The 15,018-nt window shown below is 36.5% G+C and overlaps 3 protein-coding genes across 7 annotated transcripts; 2 read left to right on the top strand and 1 right to left on the bottom strand.

Moving 5' to 3' along the window:
* Positions 1 to 1,754: 1,754 nt before the first annotated feature.
* On the top strand, positions 1,755 to 4,858 carry LOC116029089 (protein IQ-DOMAIN 14-like). Of its 5 annotated transcripts, none has more exons than XM_031270973.1 (6): positions 1,755 to 2,082; positions 2,395 to 2,532; positions 2,617 to 2,961; positions 3,389 to 3,604; positions 3,802 to 3,933; positions 4,023 to 4,858. In XM_031270973.1, the coding sequence occupies exons 2-6, from the start codon at positions 2,458 to 2,460 to the stop codon at positions 4,572 to 4,574; spliced, it is 1,320 nt and encodes a 439-aa protein (XP_031126833.1). In that variant the 5' UTR covers positions 1,755 to 2,082; positions 2,395 to 2,457; the 3' UTR covers positions 4,575 to 4,858. The 5 variants fall into 5 exon arrangements, with proteins under 5 accessions (XP_031126833.1, XP_031126835.1, XP_031126836.1 ...); XM_031270975.1 differs by having other exon boundaries at positions 2,390 to 2,532; XM_031270976.1 differs by lacking the exon at positions 1,755 to 2,082 and adding an exon at positions 2,108 to 2,261.
* A 5,151-nt stretch (positions 4,859 to 10,009) lies between these two features.
* Positions 10,010 to 11,641, top strand: LOC116029088 (geranylgeranyl diphosphate reductase-like). Its single transcript, XM_031270971.1, has one exon. The coding sequence runs from the start codon at positions 10,089 to 10,091 to the stop codon at positions 11,445 to 11,447; it is 1,359 nt and encodes a 452-aa protein (XP_031126831.1). The 5' UTR covers positions 10,010 to 10,088; the 3' UTR covers positions 11,448 to 11,641.
* Positions 11,573 to 14,103, bottom strand: LOC116029090. Its single transcript, XM_031270977.1, has 2 exons — positions 13,753 to 14,103; positions 11,573 to 12,065 (listed from the first exon to the last, which is right to left on the bottom strand). Exons 1-2 carry the CDS (start codon positions 14,047 to 14,049, stop codon positions 11,931 to 11,933), a joined length of 432 nt encoding a protein of 143 aa, XP_031126837.1. The 5' UTR covers positions 14,050 to 14,103; the 3' UTR covers positions 11,573 to 11,930.
* Positions 14,104 to 15,018: the final 915 nt, after the last annotated feature.

The raw sequence follows: 15,018 nt of genomic DNA, 5'->3' as shown, positions 1-15,018 counted from the left end.
AAATGAGAAAATTTATTCCTTCAAGTATAATACCCCCTCTGTCCCATTTTACCTGTCTTACTTTCCTTTTTAGCTTGTCCCAAAATATTGTCCTATTTCCAAAATTGAACATCACCATCATTCCACTTTTCCCAATTTACCCTTATGACTTTTGCTTTCTTTATTACTTTTATTTTCAAAAGTGAAAAAGTTGGGGGCATAATTGGAAAGCACATCACATTTACTTTACTTTCTTAAAAAGCGTGCAAAAAGTAAATGAGACATCCAATTCGGGACGGAGGGAGTATATGTATCAATTTTTGTCTTTGACTATTAAAATTTTTAAATTAGTATGATTATTCAATTTGTATCCCATTTAGTCTTGTCGTTAAATTTTCAGCTAAGTCACTGGTGACCGGCTAATTCTTTAATTTTTATTTTAAAAATTATTTTAATAATTTTTAAATTAAAAAAAAAACTTTAAAAAAAGAAAAAGCCGACCACCTCCCAACCTCCTTCGTCTCTGCTGGATACAAAGGAGGAGCGGGGTGACGAAGAGAAATCTCTCCGTCTCCAGTGGATACAAAGGAAGAAAGGTGGAAGAGGGGGGTGGGTAGCTTCTTTTCTTTTTTTTTTTAAAGTTTTTAATCTAAAAATAATTAAAATAATTTTTAAAATAAAAATTAAATAAATTAGTGGATCACGGGTGACTTGACAAGAAATTTGGCCGAAAAATTTAACGACAAGACCAAATGTAATACAAATTGAATAGTCATGCATCTTATTTGAAAATTTTAATAGTCAAGAATCAAATGTGATACAAATTAAATAGTCATGCACTTAATTTGAAATTTTTAATAGTCAAAAACTAAAATTAATACATGTATCATAGTAGAGAGACTAAAAATGATATTTTCTTTTTAAAATTTACAAAGTTGACATACTAATAATAAACTAAATATTATCTTAAAAACCAAATTGTAAATAAATTAAGTCAAATCTCATTCCCTAAATTGTAAGATAAAATGGGAGAAAGGAAGTGATAAGAGTGAAGAGAAAGAAAGCGACCTAGCTGCTACTGATGGAGAAGTGTACAAACTAGGAAGGATTCCACTTGTATTGTTTTTATTATAATAAATTAAATACACACAAATAAGCCAACAACAAACTGCACAATCAGTCTTTCACTAAATTATCACTAAAACTACTTAGTGAACTGACGCCTAAGTTCATTCTACTCTATGCCAAATCTGGTACATTTTCATCTACTACTTTCTCCAGATCCATCAAATCCAATTCACATTCTTTTCCCTCTTTTTGCATGTGAAGATATTCTGAATACTTTAAACAAAAATTGATCAATTTGATTTAATAATAGAAGACTGTATGTAACCTGGGAGTGTGGTTGAGTGAAAAGGACTCATCCATCCTTAACCAGATGTCAATGGTTCGATCATTGACTTTAGATATGAAGCAGCTCTAGATCTCTAAGCCACTTGTCTAACACGAGATGATACAATTCAGCAAAGGAATTAGTAACTGTGTTCGACGATAAAAAACTTGGGTTACACCCAAAAATAATAGAAGACTATGTAAAATTGACACTATAAAAGCGGTGTTAATTCAACACATTGATTGCCTGACAAAGCAAGCAAAAGGACAGAGGGTCCTCAACAGCTGTCCTTCCACTTATTGCCATGTAATGCTTTGTTTTGTTCCCTTCTCTAACATTCCTTCATCTATGCCACATTAGGGCTTCCCCACCTAATCAATAATTCTCCATGGACACATTCCCTTAGCACTCATCATTTGAACTCTTCATGCATAGAATATCACTTAACTAGGATGTTCACACTAACCATCAATGGTGAATTGCCCATGTATCTCACATGGATTCCATGCACTATATACCTATTTGCTACCTCCAAAATTTCTAACAAACATTTCTTCATCTCAGTTACACTTCTCAATGGTTGTTAGTGTGTACACTTCTGGTGGGGCTCCAGGGGTTGATACATTAACTCAACTTCATCATATATTATGATACCAGGGAAGATATTATTGTGTGCAGCCTTTTCTAGCCCCAAAAGTCACTACCTACAGGTCATCTATGCACTTAAGTCAGCAAATATGGTTTTTCTTGTGCAAAACATCAGCACATGTCTGAAGCATTGCATTATACATGTGCACGCCATTTTAGCTGCTCAGTAAATAATACAAATATAGAATATAGCTCATCATATGTTCCCAGTTTCATTCATTCACATAATCAAATGTATCATGTATGTAAAATGTGATTTATAGATATACTCTTAAGCCTAAAATTTTCTTACCTGTAAATCTTCATACGGTTGCTATGTTGATCTTTCATTCTCACATGCCGCATCTTAAATTTCTCTTCTGCTCTTAGTTTAGGTTCGTGCTGACCCTTGAGACACTTTCTTGATGGATTAGCTGAAGTAGCCTTGTCTGAGAGTCATGGCAAAGAAGAGCAGCTGGCTCACTGTGTTGAAAAGATTTTTTGTTTCAGACACGGAATCCAGACCAGAAAAGGTAAATGAGCTGAGATGCTCATGTAATCAGTAGATCAGATAGTCTTAATTCTCGAACTTGAATTGTACCTGTATTTGTCTGCAGGGGAAGAGAAAGAGATGGATGCTTGGCTTGTTCATGGACCACCCACCACCAAGAGAACAGCAACTAAGTGGAAATACTGAAACAGAAGACAAGCGGAGCCACGGTGTTGTGAATGTTGAAGTTTCAAGTTCTGAAGCTAATGCTGCTTCTGTGCCTTCAACAGTACCTCGCTGCGTTGCCTGCCCACCTGACGCCATTCGATCTGTCAATCAGCACAAGGAGGAAACCACAGAATTGTCAGCACATAATCTTAATGTCAATGATTCACAATGCTGTTATGAATATGACTGGGAGATTCAAAACCTTGCTGCCATTAAAATTCAGACAGCTTTTCGTGGTTATCTTGTAAGTTAATCTTCTCTGTTTCATCAGATGAACATATATTTCATTCAATTGGACACCTTAAAGTTCACAAAAGAGCATACATGACAAAACTGGAATGTGCAGTACCAAAGGAATAGGAACAGGGATCTATCCTCCATTAAAGATTCGTAAGAATTGTGTGAAGTGTTACTATTATCTTAAGTTGATTAAAGATTCATAGGAATTCTGTACAGTGTCATATTTCCAGCCAAATACAAGACAGTAAGTATATAATCACCAATGAATTCATCCAGAGACTTTACTTTTTTCTTGATGCATAAACTCATAGAGAGACTATTGTTTCACAATGAAAACAATTTCCAGATTCCCATGAGAGATTAATTATAATCCATTTCATATTTTGTTGATGAAGTACTTTCCCCTTTAGACCTATGTGGCCTTTTTATAGGCAAAAAAAGCTTTGCGAGCACTGAAAGGGATAGTAAAGCTTCAAGCTATCATTCGAGGTCAAGCTGTTCGACGTCAAGCTATTGTCACCCTTAAATGCTTGCAGTCCATTGTAAGCATCCAATCAGAAGTCCGAGCAAAAGGCTGCAACATGGAAAAGAAAACCCTGGATGTTAAAGAAAACCAATTCCAGGATCCAACAGAGAAAGACATAAGGGTACGTAAATGCTTTTATAAAAGTCCTGAAATCAAATAGAAACTAAGCAGTTCTTCCACTGGATCAAAGAGTGGGTTTAATAGTATGGCCTTCTACAATAGAAGAATTCTGTAACCTGGCATAATGACTAAAGTAGTAAAGTTACCTATTTATATTATAAAAATATTTAACTGATGGGACTTTCTTCAAATATATAGATAGATTTGAACAGCCAGAGAGGGTGGGACAATAGAATTTTGTCAAAGGAAGAGGCAAATGCTAAGTCCTTGAGCAAGAGGGAGGCCTCCTTCAAGAGAGACCGCATAAAGGAGTACTGGTTAACTCATCGGGTAAGTACCTTGCATCTGATTCCTGTATATTCTCATCATATCTAAAGTTTAGTACAAATTATGTCACAAGGAAATATCTATGTTTGCAGAAGTCAACAGAGTCAGAACAGGGTAAAGTTAATGCAAGAAGATACTGGTTGGAACAGTGGGTGGATTCTCAGCTAGCTAAAAGAGAAGATCTTAGAACTCTAGATATTTTTTCCACAAGTGCACGAATGAGAGAGGAGTTTGAACAGAGAGAGTATAAATTAAGAAATCTGCAGAAACATCAACAGAAAGAAGGCTTGGTTTCTGCCACACATGTTCCAAGAAGATCATTTCACCATAAAAGGCAGCATTCCACTGGTGATGACAGTCCTCTTGTGGCCTGCCCTACTGTTCCAACTTATATGGCGGCCACCAAATCGGTTGAAGCAAAGGCTAGATCAATGAGTTCACCAAGGCTACGCCCTATAAACCTTGATGTCTACTCTGAGATTAATTCTCCATATAGGTATAAGCTCTCACCTATATCCTCTATTAACAGTGATGCCACAGTAAACAGCATGATTGGCGGTCGTCCAAGTTTCACCCAAAGATCACCAGGTTTAAAGAGTGTAGCTGGTCCTGCAAGATCAAAGCAAAAGTCTAAAGGATATTAAATTGGAGCTCAAGTTCTTATTGCCATATTGGCATCCTTATTGTGCCCGCAGATGATTAACGATAAATGAGAGCACGTGGATCGTAATATTAGGATGGCTTGTTTAAATTTAAGATTATTATAAAATCAGTTTCATAATGTCTCAAATGAGCATGTATTCCTCAAAGATATAAGCATCTCAAGCTGGCTGTAATTCCCTGTAAGTATTACAAGTAAAAACTCTGATGAGTAGTGCCATGTTTAAAGGCTTTCTCTGGGAACTAATGATATACTCCCTCCGTCCCATTTTACCTGTCTTACTTTCCTTTTTAATCCGTCCCAAAATTCTGTCCACTTTCCTAAAATAAACACTACTAACTCTATGTTTTTCCCAAATTACCCTTGTGGCTATATAAACAATTAGAATGCTTTTTTACTTTATTGAAAAATGTGTACCTTTCTTCTTTTCCACATTTTACTTTTTCAAACAACTACTCTGCATCTCTTTCATCGTGTATTCTGTAAACCCATTTCAAACTTCCTCTTACTTTTTTTTTTTTTTGTTTTTCAAACTCAAATCTCTTTGCTCTCATCTCCTTCAACAAGATTAGTAAATATTCATAGAAACAATATATACTCCGTAGTCAATAGCAAGATTCTTTTAGTGGCAAGAAAAAAGAATTTTTTTTCATCGGTGAGGCGACGGTGCTCAGTTGCGCCATAGAGGGAATTTTGCTAAAGATCTATACAGCTTCCATATCATTGATCTAGATCTATGTCCATTTCCATGGCGGATTCCTACTTATCTAGTTCTGTGAAGTAGTGTATCACCATTATTTTCATTTTTTCAACTCTCTTTTCAGAAACTTTCCATTTTGTTTCCAAAAAAATGGAAAGAAAGAAACTTCCCATTTCTTGCTTGCGGACTTTGCATTTTGAGATTTGGTTTTTTACAGAATCACAGATTCATAGACAAGAAGAAACATGCTAGGACGGAAGTGGGTGTGCAGTGGTGTTTTAGCAAGAAGGTTAAAATTGGAAAGTGATGTCCTTTTCTATTGTTTCATAAAACTGCGTGCTAAAAGTAAAGTGGACAAACAAATCGGGACTGAGGGATTCCTAGTAGAAGGGCCATGTCCCTTGGTGTGGACGGGGTGATGTGTTTGCTACACCAAGTTTTTTCAATTAGAAGGCGAACCAAATCAGTTGCTTATCAAGAAGAGATACTTTTACTATTTAACAAGTTATCAAGAACATCACAGCATTAAAAAATATAAACAAGATGTTTTCAAAAAAAAATAATATATATATATATATATATATATATATATATATATATATATATATATATATATATATAAACAAGAGTAAAACAAATACTCTTGTTAGCAGAATCATAAGACATTTTCTGCAATTGGTGAGGCGGATATCCTTTATCATGACCTTTCCCTGGATTGCTATAAAAGTAGGGATAAAGTACAAATAAGCCACCGAACTATTTGGGAAACGGCAATTAAGCCATCGAACTCAAAAAACCTCCAAATAAGCCATTGAACCCGGTAAAAAAGAGCAATGACCATTTTTCACAGGTTACCTTCCAGTTTTTGCTGACTGGATTGCCACATATTCATTTTATTTTATTTTTTATTCTTATTATAATCTACATGGATTATTTGTAATCAAATTATCAAATTAAACATTCTGCCCTAAAATTTCTCCCCTTTAATCGCAACTTTGCCACATATTCATTTTATTTTATTTTTTATTCTTATTATAATCTACATGGATTATTTGTAATCAAATTATCAAATTAAACATTCCTGCCCTAAAATTTCTCCCCTTTAATCGCAACTTTTGATCTGATCTTCCTCTCCTTCACGTTATTTTGCTATTTTCCATCTACCTTAAATTAAAGGTGTGCAAATCATCTTGTGCAAATCATCTTAGCTTTAATGGATGAAAACCTTTCATTTGTGAAAATTTTTGAAGCGATAAGTAAACACTTAAAATGAAATTCATATTAAAAGAAAGTATTTTACATTAATACTAAAAGAAACTATTTTACTTAAAATGAAATTCACAGTAAACACTTAATCTACATCAAGGTATACCACTCAAATTCCCCGAAGGACACTTTGGTCTATTATGTCCTTCTTGTCTACAAATGGAACACCGCATAACTCGACCTTTCCTGCTTAGTCGAATCTTCTGGCTACTTGTTGGTGGACCTTCATTTTCTTCACGATTTCTTTTCTTCTTTGGCCTACCTGACATTTTTTTGGGGACCGAAGCTAATATTTCCTCAGAAACAGTTTTAGGCCAAAAGAGTTCTCCATTCATAGGCTGAAGGGCATGCGCATAAGTCCTTTGATATGCTTCCTTTGAGTAGCATGGGTCAAGGTAATCCTCAATGTTCCTCCCCTTGTCAAAGATGGCACATATAGCATGAGCACAAGGTATACCACTCAAATCCCATGCTCTACAGGAACATGTCCTACTTTCAAGCTTGACTTTGAACTGATGTCGTCCTTTCTTAATCTCATATCCATCATCTCCATTAAAATCAACCTAGCAAGAAAAATTATCATTCGAATTTAAGATAACATCATTTCATTTCATATTAATGAATAAACATTAGAAATAACTAACCTTCCATCCAATGCTTTCCTTGTTATTTTGAGTTACTTTCTTCATTATAAATGGTCCATATCTACCTTTCCAAGTGTCAATAGATTTCATCTTTCTTGCAACCCTTCTCATAGCACCTACTCGAATGTCTTCAAGCATGGGAATAATTGGCTTGCATCTTGCCTTCACCAATGTTCCATTTAATTTTTTTTAGCACTAACCTTATTGCTCTTGTAACTTTGCTAATACTTACATTGATTTTCAGTTCAGACTCAATGTGATTTTTCAACTGTACATGCCCAATGCAAGGATCATCTCTAATTTTGTCTTCATATCTTTCTTCTATCCATTTTTGACTCACCAAACGCAAACTAAACTTTTGATTGCACTTATGTTCTGCCTCAAGAGTCTTTAACTGAAAACATTTATATCTCTCCTCCCATGAAGCAGTGCAATGAAATGGGCAGCCTTTACCATTAGTTGTCTCAACACCAGCACATTTATACATTACTCTCATAGGCTCATTTTTATAATAGCATATATCTCTCTTATAGTGCACTGCGTAGTCAATCATTGCATTCTTAAACTGTCGTGCATCTTCATAAAGCATCCCTAACTCTAACTCATGACATTCTGTAGTAGGATTGTACGATGGATGCTTACAGTTCCCCTTCCCTTTACTAGGTTGTTGTGGTTGTAGTTGAGCTTCCTCCTCCTCTATCTCAAATTGGTAACTAGGTGGATTATCGGAGTCATAGTATACACTCTCTACCTCCACATCATCAAGTGTTGGTTTTTGAACAGAAATTTTTCTTCTAACATCCACACCCCCATGTTGTTCTTCATATTCTTCTTCATCATTATGATCTTCTACCTCATTATGATCTTCTATCTCTTCAGGTTGGGTAACTATCCCTCCATCTAGTTCAGGTAACTCATGTACTAACTCTGAATATGGTTCAGGTAACTCAGGTACTAACTCTGAATATGGTACTACATCAGCTTCATCAACCCCATGCTTAACAAAAATATCAACCTTTTTATATTTACGGGCTAACGTAATTAACTCTAAGGTGTGAATGTCATTGAAGAAAGACCTAATCTTCTCTATCGGCTCTATACTTAACTTGTATGATAGACTTTCTATTTTTCCATATCGGTTATGTGCAATGAACTTCATTAGGTGAGGCACACAAATCATATCAGCGTCAACTGTTACTTCTTTAACCTCTCCATTTATATACATTAGTCTTGGATCTCTCACAAAATTACCCCCATGATGAATTCTTAAATCAACAATGTCATACATTCTGAAAACATTAAAAAATTAAATAATCTTAGAATATCCAGTACAATAATCTCAAAAGCTATGGCTGAAAATGTAGATTGTGGACCACTGAAAAGCAAGAAAAAATTAAATTATCTTAATGTATGATGTATGAAACAATGCTTTAACCCAAATAAGTAGACAACAACTGTACACTAACTTTCACTACATACGACAACTTCGGCACAACCTGAACACTAAAACACAACTAATACATATTAAAAACAGTAGGCAGGACCACAACAATCAAAAACGTCTCCAACCAAACTTACACAGAGGACCCATTCAAAACGCAGTCATTCACCATCCGCACATATATTAGTATTCAAAAACCCATGGTTGGAAATACATACCTGGACACCGCCTTCTCCTCACCGTTCGCACAGGTTCAACGAGTCAATGGTAGCGCTTGTCTGGAGTGAAATTGAGATTCAAATACGACCAGAATCGGAAGAATCGGAAGTTGCAAAGGAGGAGAGAAAGAATCGGAAGTTGCGAAGGAGGAGAGAAAGAATCGAAATTTGTAATTTGCGAAGGAGGAGAAAAAGAATCGGAAGTTGCGATTTGCGAAGGAGGAGAGAAAGAATTGGAAGATCAGCGAAGAGGAGAGAAATTTTAGGACTGGAATATTTAATTTGATAATTTGATTACAAATCATCCATGTAGATTATAATAAGAATAAAAAATAAAATACAATGAATATGTGGCAATCCAGTCAGCAAAAACTGGAAGGTAACCTATGAAAAATGGTAATTGCTCTTTTTTATCGGGTTCAATGGCTTATTTGGAGGTTTTTTAAGTTCGATGGTTTAATTGTCGTTTCCCAAATAGTTCGGTGGCTTATTTGTACTTTATCCCATAAAAGTAACTGTGATTATTGGATGTAATACAATTTTTATTGAGTCATCACTGCCAGTTTCAACTTTCTTCTCTTTTTAATTTTGAATTAGTCAAATAAAGAAGAAGTGTGGAGCTGAATACTAATAATAAATCAATACAAACCTGAATATATGCCTTTCTTTATGCTGATAAATAAAGGAAAAAAGGTTAACAATCTCAAGCAAAAACAACCATAAAATTGTTACTTACCCCAACCAGCCATTGTTACATATGCAACACCGACAGTCCCAACTAGCAGTAACGGCAAAAAGTCTGTTCCAAAACTCCAAAAGCATCCTATTATGAGCAGCAAGATCCTCAAGGTATAAAACTAAACCGAGAAAAAGACCAGAAAATCAATAAGTACTGGCATTTCATGTGACTGCAGGAAAACCATTCTTTAGTTAATTGTACAATGCACTACCATATTAGTGACTGAATGACATTATCATTTTCACCTAACCCCATTCTAAGTAAAATAAAGAAAAGATCCTAATTAGTAGTATATTGTAATCATAAATTACACATCAATCACTTTGTTTAGTACTCCAAGATTCAAACTTTCATTTTCTACTCCACAAGTGACAAAAGCAACAGAAAACATTATAATAAACTCACCCTGGCATATTCATTGTTTATACCTCAGTATAAATCTGCCAATGTCTTTGCACTGAGAGAACACAAAACCCTAAAAGCTCAGCAATGGCCACCCAGCTCCACCTCCAGCACCCCCTTCATTCTCTCCCACGCCCTCTCAAAACCTTAAAACCAAAAACTATACACATCCACAAGCCGAAACTGAGCGCCATAGTGACTTCTAAGCTGCGGGTGGCAGTGATTGGTGGCGGCCCGGCAGGGTCTTCAGCGGCGGAGGCCTTGGCGGCGGGAGGCGTAGAGACATTTCTCTTTGAGCGTAGCCCTGCCACGGCTAAGCCTTGCGGCGGCGCCATTCCACTCTGCATGCTGGACGAGTTCTCCATCCCCACCGCCCTCATTGATCGCCGAGTCACACAGATGCGAATCGTCTCCCCATCAAACCTCGTCGTCGACTTCGGGAAAACTCTCAAGCAGGAGGAGTTCATCGCCATGCTCCGCCGCGAAGTTCTCGACTCCTTCCTCCGCAACCGCGCCGAGTCCAGCGGCGCCACCCTCGTCAAGGCGCTCGTAACGAAGCTCGAGGTGCCTACATCAAAAACGGAGCCTTACGTCATCCATTACACCATTGACAACACGCAGAAAACCCTAGCGGTTGACGCCATAGTGGGCGCCGACGGAGCCAACAGCCGAGTGGCCAAGTCCATCAAAGCCGGAGACTACGCTTGCGCCATAGCCTTCCAAGAGAGAATCCGACTCCCCGAGGAGAAAATGGAGTATTACGAAAACCTAGCGGAGATGTACGTCGGGAATGACGTGTCACCGGATTTCTACGCCTGGGTGTTCCCAAAATGCGATCACGTCGCAGTCGGGACAGGGACAATCTGCTCAAAACCAAACATCAAAGCATTCCAAAACGGCATCAGAGCCAGAGCCCGAACCAAAATCGAGGGCGGAAGAGTGATCAAAGTAGAGGCTCACCCAATTCCAGAACACCCCCGTCCGGTGAGGATCCGAGGGCGAGTTGCTCTGGTGGGGGACGCAGCGGGGTACGTGACAAAATGCTCCGGCGAAGGGATATATTTCGCGGCGAAGAGCGGAAGAATGTGCGGCGAAGCAATCGTGAAGGCATCAGAGGGCGGGGAGAGGATGATCAACGAAGCGGATTTGAAGAGGGAGTATTTGAAGAAGTGGGATGACAAATACTTCACAACTTTCAAGTTCTTGGACTTGTTACAGAAGGTTTTCTATGGCAGCAATGCAGCCAAGGAGGCATTGGTGGAGCTGTGTGGAGATGAGTATGTTCAGAGGATGACATTTGAGAGCTATTTGTACAAGAAATTGTCTGATGGGAATAGATGGCAAGATGCCAAAATGTTGGCCAACACAATTGGGAGTTTAATCAGGTGTAATTTTGTGGGGAAGCAAATGGAAGCAAATCAAACAAAACTTCTTACACATGTATAGATTATTCCCAATCCCCCACAACCAAACCAAATAATTTAGTAGCAAGCAAGTTACATCTCTTTTCTTGTCTTTTGTCCTGCAACAATAAACTTTAGTTCAAATCTAGTCACCCTAAACAGTGAATGTATCATCAAAAACAATATCATTTGGCAACAAGTTCAACTAGTGTGAAGTCAACAGCTACATTAAATTCAGTGAAATGCTTTGCTTGCTTCAATAGTCTTGAGAGTGGGTGAATCTTGACCAGTCTCTACACTGTTTCTCTTCCTGCACTTATATTCAGCCACTCAGTTCAATGTCACAACAAGTGAATACTTTGATTTATGTCCTTATATGTTGTAAACTTCGAACACACCATCAAGGTTCAGCAAATTTCTTTCTTCATATACAAAATAGCAGTTTAGCACAACAATCAATTACAGACACGTAAAATAGCTACTTTCCTCTTATTTGTTTGTCCCTTAGACTCAAAACGTGTAAGCTTTATGTTGATGTGATCTCAACTTCTCGTTTGGGCCGATTACGTTTACTTGGAATTTCTATCTCTTCCTTCGGGGAGGTGGCGGCGTTGCCATCATCATCTTCCTCTGTTTCCAATATTGATTGCTCTATTGCAAGCTAGTTGAGCAAAAAAAAAAAAAAGACTAGTCATCATTCTTGAAGAGAATGTTAAGAATTACTCCATATAATTACTCTGTACAATTCGAGACTCTTTTTAGAATTATGGCCAATGTCCCGTGAGGGCCGGGCCCGGAGAAAAGCCTTCTCTAGTTACAATTATCAACATCAAGACAAGTCAATACATTCTGTAAAACTGTTTGGCATATATTATCAACTATACAGAGACTACATAAATATTTACAGATGTTTTCAGCCAAAGTCCATAGGAAATAACAGTGTCATGACAAATCCAGTTGATCATTCCAATGACAGAACAGAAACTCTAGTTTTGATGCAAGGTAAATTATGCGGATAAAAAAGGATCAAGAACTTAGTGCAATGACGGATGCATACCTTACAATACTACCAGGAACCAAGGGCAAATCAAGCTATGAATTGTCAGACTCTTCACTGTCTAGTTTGTGTCTAGTAGATTAGTGATAACTGAATGCATGCTATTAAAATTTAAACAAGTGTGTGAACTGTGAGAACATCCATCTACTTCCCATAAAGTAATCTTTGCTCAGTTAAAGACTCTGAGCATCCAATCCCAAAAACAATTGGAAGAGGGTTATAATGCCAAAACATTATTAAGCAACCCATATTGAAAGGAGATGATATTGGCGTTGACACTTTTCCCTCATAAATGACCCTTACTGGAATAGCCAGTACTGTATTAAGCAATCCAGAGTTAACTAGATGATACTCTATATTACTTTTAATGCTCTATCATGAATGTTCAGAAGCCCAAACAGTAGGGCAAAGAGGCCAAGCATCAGTCTTGGTTTACAACTCAAGGCCTAACCCCAGTACTATGCTAAAGCATCCAAGAACCCACCTAAAACCAATTGACGTCCAATGAGTGAAGTAGGTTCAGGACCATATGGTAAGGTTCTAATATTTCTTCAGGTGCAGTTTAATTTTTCTTTTAACACACAATGAAGCAATGCATAACTCAGATATCATTACCAAAGCCAGGAGGTAATATTGGTACTTATACAACTCTAAATGGTAGTTATCCCCAGATGACTATCACAAAGCTATTCCCTTATGGTTCAGCATGTAAAAAACTCCATTCAAGTGATCAAGTCAAAGGGCAACTGGCAACAATAACAAATATGGAGTACATTTTAAATCAACTAGAAAATTTTAAATTTTTCTTTTCCTTCTTAACAAGTTAACATGCATTTTTATACTACAAACTCTCCCCAAATCCATATCCATCAAATAACTACTATTCCATAAATTAATGGTTTAATGCATCATAATTTAAGCACATTTGGAAAGTGCATTCAGCAATCACCTATATTGATAAGTATTTATGAAATCTAATTTTCATTTTACAAAATTAACACACAAATAAATTTTGACAAGTATTTAACACACAAATTTTCTTAAATTTATCTATGAAAATGAAAAAGATTGCATAATCTAACATGAAAATAATACATCACATTTATTATATGTTGATGAAATACATGTAAATATTTAGAAGAAGGTCCACAGCCAAACATTGTAACAAGCAGCGACTCATTTAACACAAGGAAGAATTAAATTAAACAAGAAATTATCTCAAACCATACATAAAAAATGAATAATCATTAAGAGAATTCGAACTTTACTGATTTTACAAAGGTAAACGTACCTCTTCGAGGTATTGCTGGTCGAGCTTATCCGCGACACGGATGGAAGCAACGACGGTGATGGCGAGCATGGTTATGGGGAAGACGAAGGCGAAGATGTAGCTGCTGGACCCCGCTCGCGTCACCACGGAGATGCCTCTGCTCTTCCGCCCCCGCCGCGGGCCAAATACAAGGACCGGAGCTTTGCTGCGACAATTGAGAGGTGGAGCGACGGGTAATAGTGGCGGCGCGTGTGGCTTGTAGGATAACGGGAGAGTTTGGGGACAAAGAAAGTTGGGAGATGCAATTGGAGCTGCCATGGATGCTCTATCAGCTCACTCTTCAAGCACCAGCATTCGTGTGTGATTCCGGACCTTTCTGTAATGATTTCAAAATTGAATTTAAAAAAATTTGCCCCATCATTTTAACTTCATTTTGTTTTTGCCCCATATTTATTTGTGAAACACTTTCCGGGCGCTTCGAAATAGAATATTAACATTATACCCAATATAAAATTGTATTCCAAATTTTTACCTCAAATCGTCCAGTCTAGGTGTTTTTTACTCGAAGCACATCTTCACGTAATGACTTAAACACAACATTACAAACAATGTAATGATACTAAATATAATAAAGCCTAATAATAGGAATAAAAATTACACTGGTGTAAGATATTGCATTAATAGCTTGCGTATTATAATTTCTTATACTAATACAAATAATTTCAAATTTTACCTCTTATCTTTTAAGTTTCCTTAACATTGTTAAATTTAGCCGTTAAGTTACAATTTGTTGTAAAAGGTTATGTCGGTCAACCGTTAGCTCATAACCGATGAACTGTTTGCAGGATAGATGTAATGAGAAGAATAAAAGAGAACGTAGACAATAGTGTTGGTAACCAAGATTTCCATTCACCTTCAAAACATACAACATATGTAAGTATATATACAATATATATATATATATATATATATATATATATAGAATTACATTCAAATAAAAACACTCCTTAATGTCAAATTTAATTTATTCTAATAAGATAAAATCGAAATTTTCTATTCAATTTAGTATTTTTTTTATTTTAGCTATTTTTAAATTCATTTGTTTTATTTTTTGAATTTTAATTAAAAATTGTTAAAATTAAAATAATTTAATTGAGTTAATACGCAAAATTATCCTCAACTATAGTAGTTTTTCTCAATTTTGTCCTAAACGACTTTGGTCTCATAAAGTGATCCCAGACTTTAGTGTTATCACTCAAATTTGTCCTCCGTTAGTAAAAAGGTCAA

Source organism: Ipomoea triloba, chromosome 9 (assembly GCF_003576645.1).
Source record: "Ipomoea triloba cultivar NCNSP0323 chromosome 9, ASM357664v1".
Taxonomy (NCBI): Eukaryota; Viridiplantae; Streptophyta; class Magnoliopsida; order Solanales; family Convolvulaceae; genus Ipomoea; species Ipomoea triloba.
Note: the sequence above shows the minus strand (reverse complement) of the source record. Positions and strands in the feature narration are given on the sequence as shown.

Bases quoted from the DNA above. Each gene is read 5' to 3' on its own strand.
- LOC116029090 (XM_031270977.1), bottom strand. From the start codon at position 14,049: ATGGCAGCTCCAATTGCATCTCCCAACTTTCTTTGTCCCCAAACTCTC. The intron at 12,066-13,752 runs GTACGTTTACCT...TTGCTCAACTAG, and splicing joins ACCAGCAATACCTCGAAGAG to CTTGCAATAGAGCAATCAAT.
- LOC116029089 (XM_031270973.1), top strand. From the start codon at position 2,458: ATGGCAAAGAAGAGCAGCTGGCTCACTGTGTTGAAAAGATTTTTTGTT. The intron at 3,605-3,801 runs GTACGTAAATGC...TCAAATATATAG, and splicing joins CAACAGAGAAAGACATAAGG to ATAGATTTGAACAGCCAGAG. The intron at 3,934-4,022 runs GTAAGTACCTTG...CTATGTTTGCAG, and splicing joins AGTACTGGTTAACTCATCGG to AAGTCAACAGAGTCAGAACA.
- LOC116029088 (XM_031270971.1), top strand. From the start codon at position 10,089: ATGGCCACCCAGCTCCACCTCCAGCACCCCCTTCATTCTCTCCCACGC.